At 28.0% G+C, this 21,169-nt stretch overlaps 3 protein-coding genes and 1 long non-coding RNA gene across 4 annotated transcripts; 1 reads left to right on the top strand and 3 right to left on the bottom strand.

Annotated features, from left to right (window-relative positions):
• Positions 1 to 296: 296 nt before the first annotated feature.
• On the top strand, positions 297 to 4,233 carry LOC111036651 (E3 ubiquitin-protein ligase TRAIP-like). The gene is made up of 9 exons (XM_022318761.1): positions 297 to 716; positions 1,367 to 1,490; positions 2,006 to 2,221; positions 2,287 to 2,445; positions 2,509 to 2,619; positions 2,683 to 2,817; positions 3,000 to 3,180; positions 3,374 to 3,490; positions 3,575 to 4,233. The coding sequence occupies exons 2-9, from the start codon at positions 1,372 to 1,374 to the stop codon at positions 3,863 to 3,865; spliced, it is 1,329 nt and encodes a 442-aa protein (XP_022174453.1). The 5' UTR covers positions 297 to 716; positions 1,367 to 1,371; the 3' UTR covers positions 3,866 to 4,233.
• LOC111036650 (voltage-dependent calcium channel subunit alpha-2/delta-3) lies at positions 4,030 to 11,426 on the bottom strand. The gene is made up of 27 exons (XM_022318760.1): positions 11,088 to 11,426; positions 10,928 to 11,009; positions 10,720 to 10,833; positions 10,352 to 10,643; positions 10,163 to 10,294; positions 9,781 to 10,037; positions 9,583 to 9,702; positions 9,103 to 9,322; positions 8,819 to 8,955; positions 8,214 to 8,306; positions 7,958 to 8,041; positions 7,513 to 7,587; positions 7,331 to 7,438; positions 7,190 to 7,264; positions 6,959 to 7,109; positions 6,829 to 6,880; positions 6,587 to 6,747; positions 6,484 to 6,525; positions 6,322 to 6,412; positions 6,141 to 6,242; positions 5,933 to 6,045; positions 5,714 to 5,862; positions 5,398 to 5,649; positions 4,834 to 4,933; positions 4,616 to 4,769; positions 4,253 to 4,463; positions 4,030 to 4,149 (listed from the first exon to the last, which is right to left on the bottom strand). The coding sequence occupies exons 1-27, from the start codon at positions 11,189 to 11,191 to the stop codon at positions 4,057 to 4,059; spliced, it is 3,564 nt and encodes a 1,187-aa protein (XP_022174452.1). The 5' UTR covers positions 11,192 to 11,426; the 3' UTR covers positions 4,030 to 4,056.
• A 127-nt stretch (positions 11,427 to 11,553) lies between these two features.
• Positions 11,554 to 14,342, bottom strand: LOC111036653 (ATP-dependent Clp protease proteolytic subunit). Its single transcript, XM_022318767.1, has 6 exons — positions 14,206 to 14,342; positions 13,778 to 13,936; positions 13,619 to 13,710; positions 13,344 to 13,536; positions 12,549 to 12,654; positions 11,554 to 11,835 (listed from the first exon to the last, which is right to left on the bottom strand). Exons 1-6 carry the CDS (start codon positions 14,236 to 14,238, stop codon positions 11,744 to 11,746), a joined length of 675 nt encoding a protein of 224 aa, XP_022174459.1. The 5' UTR covers positions 14,239 to 14,342; the 3' UTR covers positions 11,554 to 11,743.
• Positions 14,343 to 18,726: 4,384 nt separating this feature from the next.
• LOC111036654 lies at positions 18,727 to 19,770 on the bottom strand. Its single transcript, XR_002604786.1, has 2 exons — positions 19,326 to 19,770; positions 18,727 to 19,029 (listed from the first exon to the last, which is right to left on the bottom strand). It is a non-coding gene; the product is annotated as an uncharacterized LOC111036654 (long non-coding RNA).
• Positions 19,771 to 21,169: the final 1,399 nt, after the last annotated feature.

Here is a 21,169-nt window from a genome sequence, read left to right as displayed (position 1 = left end):
CTCGGCGCCGTCGCTCCGCTCCGCAAATCGAAAATATCCCTCGACTTGCTATGCAACACCGTCCACCTCAAGTTGGTCACTGTGTAACCGATGTTATACCAAAGAACAACCACTCTTATCATTTCGGCCAAAAGCTTATCACTACCGCTATCAAAATCGGGAAATCTGTCCCGGCCCCTATCGTTGAAGTGATACCCTTGACAGTGTTTGCCTCGCTTTTTGTATCGTTTTCGCTTTAGAGAGACACACTGTGCGAGTTATCAATCTCTCTGTTATCGTGTGCCTCCAGAAGGCAGAAGCGCAATCCAAAATCCATAATAACAAAATAATAGTTAATATTATTATTAATAGCGAGTTTTTTTTTAATATTATTGTTTTGGTCGTTTTGTTTGGTGTGTCTGTGTGGGCTGGTGATGTTATGATTTCTATAATAAATGTCAACGTCTCATACTCTTATCTTATTCTTTTTTCAAACCACGGACATAATTAATCACCGACTGAATGCCGACGTTTAATCTCGTTCAATAAAATTAGAATATTAAGTAAACATAAGTGTTTTTTTTTTATTCTTCGCCCAAGGACTGTTTCCTTACTTCTTTTACCAATGACTTATTCATCTCTTCAACGTACTCCTAGAATGCAATATGCACTCCCTGCCCATTGTGACGCCTCGGATTAAGTCTTGGCCTTAGACTTGAACCAATAAATCTATAAAGGTATGCAACGTCAAAACTATTAACTTGCTAACCGACAAGTACTATTCTAAAGATGTAAATCTATTGTAAAATGCAAGTATTAATTTTTTTGTTTTGCCATATGCCCATACCTAGGTATTTCAAAATATTAAATTTGGGTATAGGTATTACTTATTTTATGATTTGTTATCTGTCTCTGAGTATAGTTTGTTAGAGTCCTATTACTTGAATTACACTAATTTTTTGGATAAACCTGAGTAAAATAATGTTAATGAGTCTGAACAATATTCAATAAATAGTAAGTTTTTGTTTAATTTCTTCATAATTTTTTTAATACACAATATAACTACTCGTCCAGTTTCTACTACCTAGTACCTAGTTTACGAATCACTTTACTAATTAGTTATCAATTGAACTAATTAATTACTGTTTACCTATAATAACTAAATAATTAAATAACATTTAGTAATTAGTTTGTTATTTATTTAAATTATATTACTCGTAGAGTTAAGGACAAATAATTGTCTCTTGTAATTTAATTGTAAGGCAATAGGGCATAATGCCTTAAACTTAAATGCCAAATCTTTGACCCACGAATACTTAGCCAGTTGGTACTTAAATGTCTTGTGTATTTTAAACATTATTTTAATGATTAATTTTTCTTTTTCAAGCAAAAATGTTAGCATCTTGTTCGATATGTGGAGATTGTTTCACTGGAATTCATCCTGAATCAGTTCATACAACACCGTGTGGCCATGTCTTCCACTACGAATGTCTCATGACATGGATTCAAAGGTATTACTAAATTTATTATTATTATTATTACTAAAGTTCAACGATTCTGTGAGAAGCTTATTATAATTTTATTTTTAGGAGTATTCTAGATACCAATCTACTATTTTTGGTATTTATTTTTCAGCTTAAGGTACCATATGCTTTGGCACGCAGAGGGGGAAATACTTTAGAGGAGCTTTTTTAAAATTTAATTTAAATAGTGTATAGGATGATAAATTACTGTACCTACAACAAATTGAAAGGGCATTATAATTATAAAAAGGTCTTTATTATATAAAATCCTGTTAAACCAAGTTAAGTTAACAAAATATACTTACCTTCCCTCTTAGTCAAATTTCTGTGGGTGTCTATGACCATATTATGATATTGATTTGCAGCATATTATTACTAATAACTATAAGTATATTGTTATTGTGTATAAAATAATGATTTCCAGTAGTATGTTTAATATTTCTTCTTAAAATTGTAGAACTATTAAGTAGTATAAACTATTGTTGTATTTCTATAATTTCAAGATCCCAAACATGTCCACACTGCCGGTCAAAAGTAACCGAAAAGCAAATTATCAAATTATATTTTCACAACAATTCAAATTTAAGTATAAAAGAAGACATATCTTCACTGACACACCAAGTGCAATCACTTACGTATGAAAATACTCTGAAGAATGAAGAAATAAAAAATTTGTTGATTATAACCAAAAAAGAAAAAGAACAACTGATGTCATTAAAGTAAAGAAAAATGGTTAATTTATACTTTTTGTATATACTATATTCATTATATTAACACTTTACAGGAAACATGTTAAAGATGTGGAAGACAAAATACGAGGCCATCAAACATTTGTATCTAGCTTACAAGAAAATATCCGTTTTCTTAAATCTGAATGCAAAAAATCTACTTGCTATAAACTTGAAGCTGAAGAATTAAAAAAAGAATTGGAAAAATACCAATCGTAAGACTTTCTTTTATCAAAAAAAAAAATTCTAATTTGCGTAATATTCAAATTAAATTTCAGAATAAACAATATATTATATGGAACAGCTGCAGATTCTCAAGAAGCTGTATCTTTGTTAAAAAAAAAGACTGATATTCAAACTTTATGTTTACTTATAACCTCTTTTAAAAAGTATGATATATTATAATTATAAAATATTGTGCATTATGTAATAACTCAACAATTGTTTTGTAGAGAAATTCAAACTTTAAAAGAGAGCAATTTAGATTTGGAAACCAAGTTTTCACAACGTGTTACTAAATACATGGAACTTAAAAGACATTTGTGCAATGTAAATTCAAAAGAATCCATGAATACTCGAGTAATGGAGTATGTAATTTGTTGAAGTATTTTTATCTTATGATTAATTGTTAGTTTTAAATTTTAAAACAATATATTTAAGGTAACAAATGTGTTATTATAATTCTTACTTAAGAATTAGATAAGTGTGTACATTATATTTTTTGAATACATTATAATACATCAACAGTGTCTAAAAATGTATCTTTCAGAAAACTGAAATCAGAAATTACTGATCTTGAAGCAGAAATTGTAAGACTGCAAAAGAAATGTGAAAATTTAGAATCGTTGGTTCAATCAAATGATAATACTCCAAGAAGAGCTGAATTACGTAAAAGAATAATACACGAAAGTCCAGCTCCTGAGTTATCCATTACTCCAAGTTTAGAAAAAGTACATAAAGTGATATCTACTATTTATTTAAGTGAACTCAATAATTAAATATATTAAAATATAAAATTTCAATAGAACATTATTTTTAATATTATGAAAAAATTAGTGGTGTTGATTATATTAATAGCATTGATTCCATGTTGATTGAATTGTCAATCCTTTAAAATATAGTAATTGAATAACTCTTTTTTAGGGTATAAAAACAGTTATATACTCTCCAGAAAATTCACTTTCTTCTATGGTTCAACCTAAAGGACAATTAAAGCCACATAGTTTAAACAACAAAACAGAACAATCATCATCACAATGTGTAAATATATATTTATTAATTTTGAAATACTAAACACATTTTCAAATGTATTTCTTGATTATTAATTATTATATTTTTCTTAAGGTCAACACATTTATGCCTAAAAGTCCTCGGCGACCAATTGGATTTATGAGACCACCTTTAACTACTAAATCGGTAAGTGCAAATTATGTATCAAAATCTATTGTTTTTTCAAGTAGTTCAGATGAAGAAATGTATGATGGTCTTGGTGGTCGTTCGAAACCAGATGTGTACCCTAGTCGACAAAAACCAGTAACTAAAAAGCGAAAATTAGTTTCTAATTTCAAAAAAAAACCACCACCATCAAATGGTAATTCAACTTTGGATAGTTTTTTATCTGCTGAAATTCTTTAATTATGTATCTCTTACTAAAAAAAACAATTTATGTAAGTGTAATTTTTTATAGTATTTATTTGACAATATTAAATTATGTTTAAATAACAATATTAGAATTCTTTAAAGTACAATAATAATTTTTTTTTTATTGGTGTATCTCTTTTTTTTAAATTAATGATTTACAGTTTGTTGATAAATCATAATTAAATTTAAATATATATACATAAATTGCTCATTACTAATACAAATATTATTGTTGACTTAATAATATTGCATTTTGAACACACTTTGGTGTTTGGCTCCTATGAAAATAAAATCAATTGTTAAAAAAATTTCAAAAATATTTGTATCATGAATAAATAATTAAATAATGTATTGAGATTTAATTAGTTGCAAATATATTACCTCTGGATGACTATTATAACATCCTCCAAGTTTGCGTCTATAAAAAAAGTTAAGATTCAGTTTGTTGCAACTATGATCTGTGATTATACCTGATGTGTTTTTATACTCCACTTTAACTGGATTAACACTCAGATGACTTTGACTGCTTTCTGCATTTTTTACAACAACGAGCAGTAAGTTTGAATGGGCTATACGTTTGACAAAAAATGGCCTAAAAAAATGTTTAGATATATAATGTTAAAGTATTAAGCCTTCTCCCCCTTATTTGCTCCTATGTTAAACTGAAATGGTCACAGAACATGATCGTAAGTTTGATTCTAATGTTATTATATATTCATACCATCTCAGTTTTGTGAATCTAACCTTATAGTTGATCCAGCTGGCGGTGGAGCATCAAATCCTTCAGCACTAAGGTGTTCGTGTTGCAGCATAAACAAATCGGCTTTCTTATCGCAGGCTTTATTGATAATTTTAAATTTGTCTTGGTTTTTATTGGTCAACACATCATCTCCATACTCTAATAGACAATAAATATAAGACGGGTTAAAATATTCTACATTATCTGCAAGTCCAATGATTACCTTCATTAATTGACCATACATGGACCAAATTGCCTTCGACTAATAACCACAATAAATTCACCAAGAACATTTTAAGACTCGTATACACTATGTAAAATGGCTATAAAAATAGTATTAAATATTAAAATTATTTAAAGATTAGTTTATTTTAAAATCTTAATAATATTTATAAATTAAAGTATTAAATTCAGTTTAGTGCTTAATATTTTATAGATGAAACAATTTGTAACAGGGCAGGGGCTATGAAGCAACTGTATTATCTTCTAGGCTATGAATTATATTTATAATATATGTTGATTACATTTTCCAACTCTTGAAAATTGTATATAGTGCAGCAAAGTGACAAAGTGCATAAAATATTTATTTTAATAAGTCTTAACATTTAAATTATTTAAGTTCTGAACATAATTAGTTCTGTAATCAATATAGGTAGGAAATTTGATATTATTATCTATTTTGTCATGAAATATATAAACTAACTTGGATTGTTTTTGCATGATGATAATATGATACACTTTAACTGAATTTAATATTAGTATTGAAATTGAATTGAATTTAAATTACTGTTAACAAGAAGGATGATGCACTTGAGGCTGGTATTCTTTCTTTGCACAAAGCTTGGTAGTCGAACATAGGTATACGTCTAAAGATTTTTTTTGATATCATTGTCTCCATTATAACTCCAGTACTCTTTAATTCGGTTTGCGCAAAAAACCGGCCAGTATCCGCTGGAATTTCTGATAGTACAACGTATCCATTTTCATCAATTATATAACAATCAACGTGGTCAGATGTGCATGGTAAACAACTTGAACACTAAAAATCATTAAAAGTTAATAAAAATAATTCAATGAAAGGTAATTCAAAATAAATTGCTAACATTTTCATTAGTTTGCGTAATTTCCATAAAGCGATCATAAAATTTCTTGTGCAACATTTCATATCCAACTACTGACCCTGGTGCTTCATTATTTTCATCCTCAACAAATATTGCATGACTGGCAGTGATTTTTAACTTATCATTTTCGCCTATTCATAACACACAAATGCTGAAGTTGAAATATTAATTTTATCAAAATATCCACACAAAACTGAATACCAGAATTAAAAGGCACTGAAAATACAAATGCTTGCGGGTTAAGATTACGATATAGTACTGGACGCTTATACCAAACTTCTTCAACCGATCGGTTATGAACATCTCCAAACTGTCTAAATTTAAATTCATACAACTGTTAATTTTTTTTTTAACAAATATTATTAAAAATAATAATAATAGTAATGTTAATTCTGTATGTTGTACATACAATTCACCTTCAGCCAGATCAAGTATATGTTGCCATCTACTCAACCCTCCTTGGGTTGCCAAAAATCTGACACTAACATTATATTGGTTTACATAACGTTTTCTGCAGATCAAATGATTCATTTTAGATTATTAAATTATTAATTCTGAATACAAAAACAATACATATTTTTAAAACTCACTCAAATTCTGAAGTAGGGTTCCAAGTTGAATTGTATAATGCATGTGTTATTTTTGCATCAAAAAATAAAAGTTGCATTAATTCTTTATCACCTGAAATAGTGAAATTTAAACCAAAATTAGAGAAAAAAACTATATTTCGAGTTAATTTTAGATTAACTTACAGTAGAATTCATCTATGTCAATTGGTTTCCTGTCGCATTCCCCTATATACAATAAAATTAAATCAATCACAGGTATTTTATATTATAATATAGTTGTGCTTACGTCTATCAAAATCATCCATTGAAATATTTTCAAAATTTGAAGCTGGATATTGCTCTCTCCATTCCCAATCTGGAGAAAATATTTTTTCCATAAAATGAAGCAATTTTTCTTCGGGATTTTCAAATTTTCGCTCAGATGAATGAAAATAATCACAATACACCCTGAAATGTTTATACAGTAGAAATTTATAAACTATGTTTACGTATAATTGAAAACAACATAAAATATTGAATAATGGGTACCAGTTTGGATGAATTTTCCATTTATCTTGAAAATATTTATCAAATTGTTCATCTAAAACATAACACGTATCAATTAGATACTTTCTAACTATAAGTATATTTTCAAAAGTTTATAAAACATTGTATTTACTTTTTTCTATTGATTTATTAATTTCATCGCCAGCTTTAATCCAATTGTTACCATAAGAGGCAGGTAATACTAAACCAAGTGTAAAAGGGCCTTCTATTTTTGGGTCTAACGCAGTATAATGGTAATTACGGACTTCAGACCCAACTCTTCTCTAAATAAATATGTCCTTTAATTTATTCTTACCATCTAAAATCTATTTTTATAGTTTATTATTAATTATTATTACTATACCATATTGTCGTAGTGAAACTTAATGCTTAAATTTTCCATTGATCCACGCTTGTGATTTACAATTGCTTCCCGTAACTACTTGAGTAACAACATTCAAAATATATTACATGTTATCAAATTATTATTAATTTTACTTCATACTTGAACTATATCATGATGTGGCTGTCTTGGCTCTTCATCATTATCATCCAACATTTCCAATTCGGTTAGATCAATACTATTGTGATTATCCTTTAGAATACCATCTTCCTTTAAATCATATTTCGTTGAAGAATTAAATTAGAGCTAAAATAAAAATATCTTTATTGAATATTTTTACTTACGACAGGTCTCAGCTTTGGATGAAAAAGCACATATCCGTTATTTGTAACAACAAAAGCATATCCATTTACACCAATCTAAAAGTCGAAAACAAATTAAGTAGGTATATTAATTATTAATTTATAATTACTTTGACTCTAAATATGAATAAATATGTATACAACCAAAAATGTAAAAAAAATTAACAATCAATTTGAAATAAATACTAATTAAATAAGAGGATGCCACACAGTCAAAATGCTTCTATTCTTGTGACAAAAGTTTTGTTTTGTATCCCCATATCTGTATTCTATAGTATTTTTAATTCTATCCTTTACAATCTATAATTTTATTATTCGAGCAACTACTAAGTACTAACTATGATAATGAATAATGATATAGAACCCATTAAAAAATTAGCTTTCTAATGATCATTTTTATGTATATAATTTATAATGTTATGCTTACTTTGTAAGGAAGTGTTAGTTTTTCAAATTCAGCAATTGGTACATCAGTTCCAGCAACACCGAGCAAATCTCCTTTGATTCTAGTCTTAAATAAAATATATAATAATTTTTAAAAATAAAAACGTATTTATTGTAACTACTAAGTTTTTTCTACTTAGGAAGTAGTATGACTGTTGAAAACTAAAAACCTAGTTATTACCATGTACAATGTACTACAGCCTAGAACTTAATAATAAAAACAAATAAATGAAACCTACCTTAATATTTTCATCCGTTTTTTTATTAAATATTGGTATGGAAATTGCAGTCATTGGTCTGTATTCTTGATAATTTCCATCTTCATCTTGACTCTGTACAACAGTGTTCAAATATTATTTGGTGTTTAATGAAATAAAAATATAAGCCGATATTACAGCAAAATGGTAAAAACTTTGGGTTTCACGGTAGGCACAAATTCTATAGGTGTATTTAATATTTATATACATTATGAATATTAAAATACATAATACAATTAATGGTTGTAGTTATTTTTAGTTATTATTATGTTTTTATGTCAGAGGATTGGAACAAACGAGTCTAATATTTAGGATTTTGGGTTGGATAGACACTGGTACACACGAGTTACCTCTGAGTTCAATATCAAATATTTAGAATCCATTTTATGTTGGTTAGGGAATTGTTTTTGTTCATTCAAATTAGCAGCGAGATCACTCATCTGCTTATCAAAACCCATTGAATTTTGTAATGCACTTGTTACATATGGGTCCTAACAAAATGCTCTTAACATTAATTATGGCTATGAACTGGAACCTAAGTAATGCAGCTAATAACTTATGTTAGGTACACAAATGTTTCCACTTACAGAAATGTCCATAAATGTATGAGACCATGTAACAGGATGTTTTTCAGCTTGTAATACTAAGGGTCTTGCTAAAACAGCTATGTATTTCAATACGCTTTCAAGTACTTCATCTTTTGAATGTACGTGTGCAAAGCTACCTGTAAACATAAAATAATCAATATTATTCAAGTATTAGACCCATTTTGTATAAACGCTACTCTATTATAAGTTATAACTAATAAGTGTAATTAAATTAAGATTAAGTTAATAATATATTAATATAATGACATAATGTTAACACAAACCTCTATTTTCACAAGCGAGTCGCTCAAGTTCGGGTGGTGTAGTAATATCACGACCCATCATGTAGGTGAATATTCGGACTGGTATGTTCGTAAATTTATTATCATCAATGCGATTGTACTTTTGTACAACATCGAAAAGTTCTTCATTAGGATCGTCATCCGTGATCAACATAATCATTTGATTACATGTTTCCTCAGAACACCTATTGTTGTTTCTGTTCTAAAATAAAAGAATATTTACTAAAATTGTACATAGTAGGTAGAAAGTTATAAGGTAAAACCCCAATTCATTCTTTTTAAAAAGCAATATCATCTTATATCCGATATTGTTCTTTCTTCAAGTTCCTAGAACTTGGAAAAAGTTACATCATATTGTTATGTGCATGATTTAAAAAAATAAATAAATAATTTTCAGTGTTTCTGCGTGCCACTGTCTTTTAATTATTTAATGGGTTTTACTGTGGTTTGGATAGTACCTACATTAGATAAAAGTTGAAAAGCTTCAATAAATGCCTTGCTGTAGTTTGCTGTAGAGGATGGTAATAATCTTGGATCTTCAATTATAGCTTTATGAAATGTGTAGAGATTTTCAGGAGTAGCCTACAATGTAAAAACTATTAAACATACTAATAACGATTTATGTTGGATAAATAATAATTTTTATTATGTTATTATTACCTGAACTAATATTTCTTTAAAGCAAGTTACCAAGTAAGTAAACCCAGTGTTAAAAAAAATAATGTTAATCGAATCATCATTATTGAATGTTTTCAATAGAGATTTAATTACAAGCTGAGAAATTGATTGATGCATGCCATTCATAGAACCGGAAATATCTAATAAAATGACTACGTCCTTTGAACAAGTTGCAGCTTGTATGTACCACGGTCGTAGACGAGTGTCAAATACACTAGGTTTAGCTGACCATCTTATAGCTAAAAATAAAATAATGTTTCTGTGTTGAATATATGATAAATGATAAACATATGGAAAAAAAATACTCTCATTTCTCATGAGATGATTTATTGCTATAATAATTAGAACTTTAACATAATTTTACCAGGATAATGACGCATAAATCCTGCTGTACTTCCAAAATATTGCCAAGAAAGTGATGGATCACTGCGATAATTTTGTAAAAACACTTCATCCAGTTTTTCAGACCATTGTAAAGGTATTTGAACATGTTTAACTGAAAATATTATGACTTTAAATAAAGGAACTTTAAAACAATAAAAAGTACACATACGTTTTTCAAATAATATTGTTGGTAAATAAACTGCGCTGTAATCAGTATTGACAGATAATCCATAAAAATGATCATTTTTTGTTAGATTCATTGTCTTGAATTCTAATTGAATAATAGTTTTTCCTAGATCCAAAGATATATTTGGGGTGGTTCGGTCTGTATCATTACAATCATCAATACCCTCAACTGGTGAATACTTTGCATTAAAATAAGTATAGTTCGAAATTCCATTTTCTCCAAAGAAATTCCATTCAAATTCTTCGGATAAACGTTCTGCTGCATCCATAAGACACTACAAAATTATTTTATCATTACGAATAGTAATACAATTTTGTAAGAACACAAAATTAAATTTATTAATTATTTACAGATACAGCCGTCATTTTTAATCTTATCATGCGATTCATTGCTGTTGATATGTTTTGCAGAAGTTGACTGGCATTTGTTCTAAACACGTGTGTTTCGTTCAATTTTTTGTAACGCTAAACACAATTATACTATAGATTAAAAATTGAATATGCATGTAATAAAGAATACAATTAAAACTACTATAGTATTATCTAGTATAGTATATACCATTTTAATCTCATCAGATTTAGTTATATTTTGTCCCAGATACCATAATTCTTTTCCAAATGTCTCAGCCCAATTTTCCACCCTAAATTAAATTTATGAAACCATTAATTTTAAATATTAACATAAAACAGGAAATAAAATGATTGTAAGTATTACTTACAAAAGTTCTTCCAGATTACTCTTTTTATCATCTTGAACATCTATAGCATATATAACAAATAAAACTGCAACAAGGAATGTACATACACTTACACAAATATTCATACTTAGAATTTTTACTCTATTCACTAACCAATGCAGCTACACATTTAAACAGTTTTGGTTTCAGCAGATTTTATAACCTTTAGGGATACACTCTTCAGCATATCTGTAATCTAATTATAGACACATGTATTCCCACTCTTGGATGGTAGCCAATTAACTTCAGAATTAACTCCACTTTTATTAATTTAGATATATTAGACAAAATTAGACGTCTAGAAATTTTAATTATTCTGCAACCTTTAGAAAAGGGCCTTCACCTTAAAAAAAAAAAACATAAAAAGTGTATTTTGGATAATTAAAAAATCATTTATTTTTATTTTTATGTTTACTTTATAATTTCTAACATTACATACACAAATATATAAGACAGCCAGTAGTTTTTATTTCCAACAAATGATGATATTTATTGATAATCTACATTATTTTTTTATAAAAATTCAAACTAACTTAAATGACAACCACAATATTTTAATATTAATATTTCAATTAATTAAATTGGTATACAACATTAACAAGAATAAAATATACAGGAAAAAACAATAGTATATTAAATCAATTTATTGATGGTTGTTCAACTTTGTCAATCAGTCCAAAAGTGACAGCTTCGTCCGCACTCATGAAATGATCAGATTCCATACTAGCATCTAAAAAATAAATAAATTAATTTTGCTTATGTTATTTTGAATTCATATTAAATACTTAAATTTTAAAATTTTAAAGTAATTTTATAGGTTTATTTCCTTTTACTCAGTTTGGTGCAAGACACATTATGTTAAGTGTAACCAATTACAAGTTGAAATGAATGACTTTGTATTTATAATTTTTACATTGTTAATAGCGAGTAAGCCACCCTAAAATAACTAGTTCAATCTATAATCTGAAGCCTAAATCTTCCTTGAATCATCAAAATAGGTGGATAATTTTTTATTTCATAAGCCTCAGCCAAACACTTTGCATTTTATACATAATAGCTGTGACCCATGGTCTCTACTCTAATACTTTTACAACCTGTCTAAGATCTAAAATATAAACACAAAATGTGCCAATTGGTCAAAAACTATAGATTTGCATATGCATCATTCATATCTTACTAATATGATCTGTCTTTACTCTTTACCAACTAAGATAGATATCTATTATTTAGTTAGTTATGCTTCAGTTAAAATATTCTAAATTGTTTTTTTTTTAGAATTGGTTGAGTACATTTTTAGTGTACAAGCTACAACTATAGTCTATAATTAACTAAGGTTAGTATTATAAAATAATTAAAGAGTTAACAAGTAACTATAAAAAAGCAATGATTTTTTTGACTAAACTTGTAATCTAAAATATTTTTGCTACAATGAAATAAACTTACCAATTTTATCTGCAGGCATTCCAGTGTGTTTACCATAAATGTCAATTAAAGACGATTTAAGTCTCAGAATTTCATCGGTTACAATTTTCATATCTGATGCTTTTCCCTGCAATAGTTTTAATAAACTGATTTAATTGATTTTTAATTAATTTTTTCAAAATAATTGAAATCTTACAAACATAAAAACATAAAAACATACAAATTACATAAAATATGATTTGACAAACATATAACTTATAATTTAATTAGGGTTTTAACATGGTAAATTTTCATTTTTGAATTTTTGTTCACTAAATTTTAAAATAATACTATGGACTAGTAAGTTAATACTTAAAAGCTTACAGTTTAGAGTTTAATTGTATTATAGTAAAATAAAAATCAAAAAATGTTTAAATGAAATTTGTTATATTAGGTATGAAATTATAATTTATAAATTTGTTTAGTAGTTAGTTTTTGGTTAGTAATTAACTATAACTGGATAAAAGATTAACTAAAAATTTACAACTCCATTGTTTAAATACTCATTCTACTTTATATACTTATGGTAGCACAATCTAATCAGGTCATTAATTAAAGTACTTCATTTGAAACTAAGCAAACATTATTTCAGACAGAAATTAATCAAAACTTGATGGCTAACTAGAAATTATTAAATATAATTATATATCTATTGCAATAAGTAATGCTTTACTATTTCTCTAACAAATAAAAGAATATACTGAATATACATAAAAATTATTTGTTATACATAGATGCATAACACATTATATTTATGTATAATTTAGTAACAAGTACCTGCATTCCACCAGATGGCTGATGAATCATGATCCTTGAATGAGGCAACGCATGCCTTTTACCCTTTGCCCCTGCGGCTAATAAAACACTTCCCATACTACAAGCTTGTCCTATGCACCAAGTTGATACATCTGGCTTAATATACATCATAGTGTCATAAATGCCTAAACCCGCTGTAACACTACCGCCAGGGCTAAGCAAAAATCATAAATTTATAATTCATTTTGTACATTTATTTATTTTACCCATTAAGTATTAAATAAAAAATATTTTACCTGTTAATATACATATTGATTGTGGCTTTTTGATTTTCAAATTGTAAAAACAATAACTGAGCTATGACCAATGAAGCAACATGATCATTAATCTAAGCAATATAAAATATTTGTTCACATAAAAATAAAATAGATTATTTGTAACTTAAATTTACTTACCTCTCCCATAACACAAACTATTCGTTCTTTAAGAAGTCTAGAAAATATATCGTAAGAACGTTCTCCGCGGCCAGTTTGTTCTACTACAATTGGTATAGTCAATCCGCGAATACTGTTAGAAATCTGACTATTACTGAATTGCAAAATTTTGCTTGAGTGCTGTAAATTAATTAATTTAAAATTATCATAATATTCTGAGCATTGCTTAAGTAATTAATTCAAAATATTTAATTTAGTTTTAGTGCATATTTGTATAAACAAATAGCTCTAATAGGGGTACAAACATTATTATAAACATCTATCTTTTATTTGCTTTGACTTTAGATTAAACAATTTATTTTTCCATAATGAAATATTGTATTTTCAACAAAATAGTTGTGTACACAGAATTTGAATACTATTATAAATTATGTTATACAATAGTTTACCTGCAATATACTGCGAGTGTGTGACAAACTCATTTTAAAATTCGATTAAATCTAATTTACTTAATATTAATTAAACTGAAAATTAAAAATATTATAAAAGAAACTGTTTTAAATTTACAATAATAATAATATCAGTTTTCACAAAATCCCAATATTAGATTTATCGTGATAACCGTTTGTCTCTTATCTCAAGGATTTCAGCCATCTCTGATAACGGTTATCAGCACAGAATATAAAAATATTTAATATTGCCCAATGCCCATTGCCAATTGCCGATTGCCGATTGGACGCTACTTGGAGGCTGGATTGCTGGAACATAGTGTACATTGTATGATAACACACAAAGGATAAAACTTCACCAAATACTTTAAATAATTTGATTAAATACTCAGTGGCTAAACCTCCAGCAATCCCCTATCAAGCATAATGTCGTTTCTATATTGTTCTGTGGTCTTATGGAAGTCGAATCTAGGGAAAAAACAACCCGGAAAAAAACGTCAAGTAAAATACGACAAGAGTAAAATCGGCATTGCAAAAACCGTCAAATTTATTTTTATCTAAAAATCTCAATTATCGTATAGGTAGTATTTACTATAGCTGTTATACAAAATGTACAAATTGAAAAACGTCAAATAAAATATCAAAAATATGAATCAATAATAGTTAAAAAAAATCACAAAATATAGAATAGGATATGATATCGTAGCCATTAAAAAATTTGGGGTATCCCTTTCTCCGCTTCAATATTCTTCACCAGCGGTTTTATATATTATATCAGTATAATAACTTATGGCTAATGCCTAATTTTAATAACAATAATACTATATACTATAATAATACTTACAACTTATAACTTATAACCTTGTTATTTTTTTCGTATCGTTTTTTTCATGTAGTTTTTTACCGATTGCCATGGAAGTCACGTTCTTGTGTCGTCTTGAAAAATAAGAAATATATTTTTTTATCGAGGTACATGTGAATATGTAATCACAATTCACAACCCTTATAATACGATGAATTTTAGTTAAATGCATAGGTGGTGATCTGGGGGGGGGGCTTACGGGGGCTTAGTCCCCCCAAAATAAATGATTTGAAGTTAAAGACCCCCTAAGAATATTAAACAAACAATACCGTAATTTTGTACAGTTTGCAGAACTTTTTTCATTATTTTATATTCTTATATCCACAATTATATAAGTGTACCTAGTACATTACATACACACTATTTACCAATTTATTATTTACGGTAAGTCGGTAACATACCGAACAATTAAGTCACAATTCACAATAATATTATATTGTGTTTATATAACTAATATTGTACATGTTTTGTACCAATTGGCCATCTATATTGAATAACATATATACCATTCTATTTTAGATGGGAAAAATATTTCTTTTCCTAATTTTTGTTAATTCTCGAGAAGCGATAGCTATCTATTCTCAGAAGCGTTTGTCGAAGTGTTCTCGTTATTCGTCGCCGATTACCGGCGACCGTACGAGACAGTCATTTTTTGGCGTAGTGGGGGGACTTTGCGGCCGCGGTCACAACGGCAGGCAGGTGGCAGCACATGATGGCAATGAAAAGTCAAATCTAACGACGTAGACATGCTGTCGAAAAACAATCGAAAAGCCATTAAAAAGTGGTTTAAGAGTAAAAATACCTATAATAAATTTTATAGAGAACAATATTTCGGAGGGAACCTCATCGGGGTTTTGTATTAATCTAAATACACAGCTAGATATTAAAGGCACAAAAACCCTTTTTTTTACATTTTTTAAATAACTGTAACTTTTTTAATAATTAATATTTCGAAAAACACCGATGAGGTTCCCTCCAAAATATTGTTCTCTATAAGTTTCATAATAAGTATTTTTACTCTAAAAACACTTTTTAATGCCGTTTCGTTTGTTTTTCGTAGCCGTGTTTTTACCGCTGAAAATGACCAGTGTGACATCCTCTTAAACCTATCGTAAAGTTTATCGCGATTGAATGAATCGTTAACCGTATTGAGTATTGACCATTTTATACTAAATTATATTTTACTTATTGTTTGATGTTCTTGGGAATACATTTCTTTTGAGATTGTGATTTTGATTTTCAATAAATAATTTAGTTCAAATATGTTTGAAATATTTCAATTTAAATCGTTTATTAATTATTCTTTTTTTATGTTTGTAAAATTGTAACTATATAAGTTGTTATGATAACGAGTCAACGAGAACAATTTTTTATGAGTGATCTAATGTAAAAATTAGTTTGTTGGGGGTGTGGGGGCAATGCCCCCACGGATCTGTTTGTCATCAAATATTTGAGCCCCCCTTAATATTTCACAAGATCTCCGCCTATGGTTAAATGAATGCAGTACACAATCTCGCAGCTTATATTTGGTTTCATATGTATTTCGTAATTGCTCGGCCTTTGAAAATTAAATTTGCTTAATAATTTTGTACTTTTCTCTGTTTCATTTAATTTTAGAATATATTTCAGTTATTTTGAATCCTCATCAATCTAGCTCAGTGGTGCTATTAGGCAAACTGCAGGGACCCGGTGTCCCGGTGTCACTTTTAACGAAGAGGTTTTTATTTTAGTTTTTGCCCTTCGACCAAAATTTTTAGTCGATAAAAAATAGAAATAAAATCATGATAAATGCACAATGGTATATATTTGAGTATATGCGTATGATTGACCAATAGTACTCAGAAATACATTCCAGGCAAAATCAAAAATTATTTTTATTTTTATCTTTTCAAATTTGAATCATTGACACAAACGAAAGTCCAGAATCCGCATTTGTACAAAACATTGACAATTTAAACAATAGTTTTACGAATATTTTGTTACTAATTTTTTTCAGAACAAGATTTGATAGTATTATAATATGTATATATAGTTTAAATTTTTTTAATTTGTTTCTGTAGATCATTAATTATTTTTGTTATCTATAAACAATTTCTGCCACGTATCCTGAAATTCGGGTTTTAGCACATCATGGGAGGGCTTTTCGTGTATAAATTAGCTGAATAGGTCTAATCGTCCAATATAATATTTTCCGTCGACCATCACTCAAAACGTCAAAACTAATATACTCTTTAATATTATATAAAAGTATATCAAGGCCGTAGCCAGAAAAATATGTAGGGGGGTTTGGAGTATAAATATGTTATATTATATAATGAAATATGAAAATATAAAAATATAAATTAAATTAAATTAATTTTTATTTAAAAAATAATTAAATCTTATTTCAAAAAAAAATTCGTGGGGGGGGGGGGGAACCCTACACCCCGGTTACGACCTTGATAGGTAGGTAGGTTAATTATTAATATGGTAGGTACCATAAAATATATTATTATAAACACGTGAGTGGATATCAGCACAGATATAAAATATGATCTGCGAAGTTATACGGTAATAAGATGTGTAAATTTAATTCTATTGTAAGATCTGTAAATAAATGTATGTATTAAAATTAGATGGTGTTAGTACATAGTAGTTAGTACTAGTGTATTTATACACTTTTATCATCTACGAAATCCAGCAAAATAATTATTTGTATGTATTTGTTGAGCTAACAGTACATAAATTGATTAATATAAATAATAAATTATAGTAAAATAAATAATAATGTCACACAATATTAACAAATATTAATTATTGAATCGCTGTTTTTCCGAAAATTCTTTCTTGGGAACACAATATGTTGGGGCAACACCAGGTAACCTAACTACCAATATAGTATAGCCGTATAGGTACCAACTCTTGAACTTTGTTCTTTTATTGCTCGTATTTTCCCGATTGCATATAATAATATAATGTAGTAGGTATAGGCCGTAGGCATAGTAGGTACTTGCCTAACCTATGATTTACCAACCAGATTCGACTTAATTTTGTTGTCCCCAAATAAAAGCATAGATTCGTGTTCATCTTTTTTTGCAAATCCAACGGCTATCAGACATTTCTCGACTTATAAAAAATGATCTGACCACTCACCATTGTACGTATAGGTGTTTATAAAATATATGTATTTTGAACGTCATACGTAATAATGATCAAACAATATAGTATATAAATAAATATAATAATATATGAACAAAAAATACAACAAAATACAAATATATTGGAACAAAAAATGTATATTTAATCACATAACAAACATAGCAATATGCAATCATAATGTAATACGTGAAATGTAAAAAATGCAAAACAATTGTTATGATAGGTTATGCAAATATGATAAATGTAATATTATGTATATCAAAAAATTGTGTGATCGAACATCGATAATACCTGAATGAAATAAATTTTGAAAAACAGTCCGAAAAAGGTAAAAAAAAATATGCACTAATAGCAAAAAAACTAAAAGGAACACTGAACTGTGCATAAAAATGCGAAAATCCCAAAAAAATTGATCCGAAAAAGGTTTATAAAAAAAGAAATATGCAAAACGCAATGTTTAAGGTGTGTCGTTGAAAAATACACAAAAATAGGTAATAGGTCTTTTATATGAAATTTGTATATTTTTTTTTAAATTGATTTTTATAGCTTTGGCAATGGGCTTCACTATATTATATACATACATCAGTAATTAATCATAGGCATAACAATGTGTCAGTGTATAATGTATATTTGTGTTATTGAAAAATACAAAAAATTGAATAAATTTAGAATTTTAAAAGACGTTATAGGTCCGAAAAATAGATAATATAGGTTATAGGTCTTTTTCATAAAATTTGTATTGTTGTTATTTTTTTTTTTTAAATAGATTTTTAGCTTCGGCGACGGGCCATTGGCTTCATTATATTTTATTCACAAATAATTGCCTAAGAATGCAAATAAATTTTGATGAGATTATAGATTAATAATAGACTAATTATTTTAAATAAGTCTTAAATTAAAGTTAGATAAAAGTTATAAATTAAATTAAGTTTTTAAAAAACTAAGATGGGTAAGAATAGGTTGGGAAAAGATTAATACCTAGCATACTTATTTGCAATTATAACTTAACTTATATAGTTACATGCATACAAAAAAAAATTAGATGGAATAACACTTAAAAGAGTTGAAAATATAAAATACCAAGATAATATCGTAGGTGGATACAAAGATGTATACTTACTCAAATTAAAATCAATCCTTCGTTATCCATGATCACGAGCAAAGGCCTAGCTGACCGCCTCTGCTCTTACTGGGATTTGGCTGACCGCGATCACAACTCCTTGCGCCAGCCACCCCCAGCCGCTGTCTCCTGGTCTTAATGCACTCCCGGATGAGAATTAACTCACGCATTTTATAGTCCATTTTCGTCTTTTAAGTCGGCTTGGCCTCCACCGACGACGCCAGCTTCGCTTCGTCTGTCTGCTTGTGATGTATCGGGACACCGGGGGTCGATCGGCTCCCCGGCGGTGGTGAGCTTGTCCGCGGCCGCTTATTCGTCCATCCCGAAGGTATGACTTATTTCACGGCTACCCTGAGAGTATATCCTCAGAGGGTTCCCCTATCCGCAACCCGGGGACGCGCCCGATGGCATGCTCGTGCGCACGGGATATCTTATATTTAGTTTTTGTCGTTGCCTTTTTTTTAAACTAAACTTCAATGCTAGAGAAATCGCAAATATCGAATGACTATAATTTTAAAATTATTTTATATAGGTAATATAAGTAGCAGTTGTATTAAGAATTAACTCTAGTAGTCTAGTCAATACCATATAGAACGGTTAGGTAATTATCTTACAACCAATCTAAAATCGAAATGCATTAAATTATGTTATTTAATATTAATAATATTATTGTAATATTTTTTTTTTTTATGATACTGACATACTACCTATGTATTATTGGAATAAAGCCGACTATAAACAAATTATTACCAAAATAGGCGCTGTTAATTGGAACAGTATCCATCATAATATAGACATAAATTCTAATATAAGTTTTTTTTATTCAAACATTTACAGTATCTAATAATTCTAATTTTCCTACATGGCTTAGCGCCTTAGCCACGTATAAAAATAAACTATTATAAAGAAAATAAATTGTAGCAAACACTATAATATTATCATCATTACTGACTTATAATACTATAATTATTATTGTTTTGTTTTTTTCCAAATGTTAAAATGCAATGTCTGATGTCAGGGAAACTTTCATTAATAATAAAAAAAAAAAACAATAAGTTATTTTGTAAATGGAGTTTTTGTGGTCAATAAATAAATAATAATAATAACAATAAAATGGTTTTTTTGTTTAGATGCAATTTTGTAATAATTTGAACTTAAAAACTTGTATTTAGATTTTAGGTTCCTAGAAAAAATTATTTTGCGTATTTTCAATATTTTTTATCTGTTGTTGAAACAATTCTAAGAACCTTGTATTGAATTTTCAAACTCTTTTACTCACAAATAAAAAGTTATTATTTCTAGATAGAAAAAAATAAAATGATTTAAAATTTGACAATTTTGTACTGTCTTGAAAAAACTAATATAGATTTTTGGCGAACAATTCAATAATATATTGCTTTTCGTCAATTTGCCTACAAATACATTATATCATGTGAGAAGTTACCGTAAGTCTTTTGCAAAAGAAAGAACATGAAAGAACATTCATGATAGTCTTCGTTCATAAATGAATAGTCACTATTTACTGTTGTTTCTTGTAGGTTACTAGTTAATAGTTATAACTTATAACTTATAACCTAACTAAAATTAATTCGAACTGTTTTACAAACACGTTTTCTAAAAAAAAAACTATAGGTACTATAGGTACATGAATTATTGAACTATTATTACATACCTATTTATTATGTGTGGCATGAAAATAAATAAATAAATACAATTTTGTACGAAAAACTTATCGCTAAGAAATCAAAACTAAACTGACGAAAAATATTTGCAATCGGACGAACATGATATAATAATAAACATAGTACCTAACTCTATAGGTAAAACAAACGTTGCAGAAGGTA

This window comes from Myzus persicae, unplaced genomic scaffold (genome assembly GCF_001856785.1).
Source record: "Myzus persicae strain clone G006 unplaced genomic scaffold, MPER_G0061.0, whole genome shotgun sequence".
In the NCBI taxonomy this organism is placed as follows: domain Eukaryota; kingdom Metazoa; phylum Arthropoda; class Insecta; order Hemiptera; family Aphididae; genus Myzus; species Myzus persicae.
The sequence above is the reverse complement of the archived record's forward strand: the minus strand, read 5'-3'. Positions and strand labels throughout refer to the sequence as shown.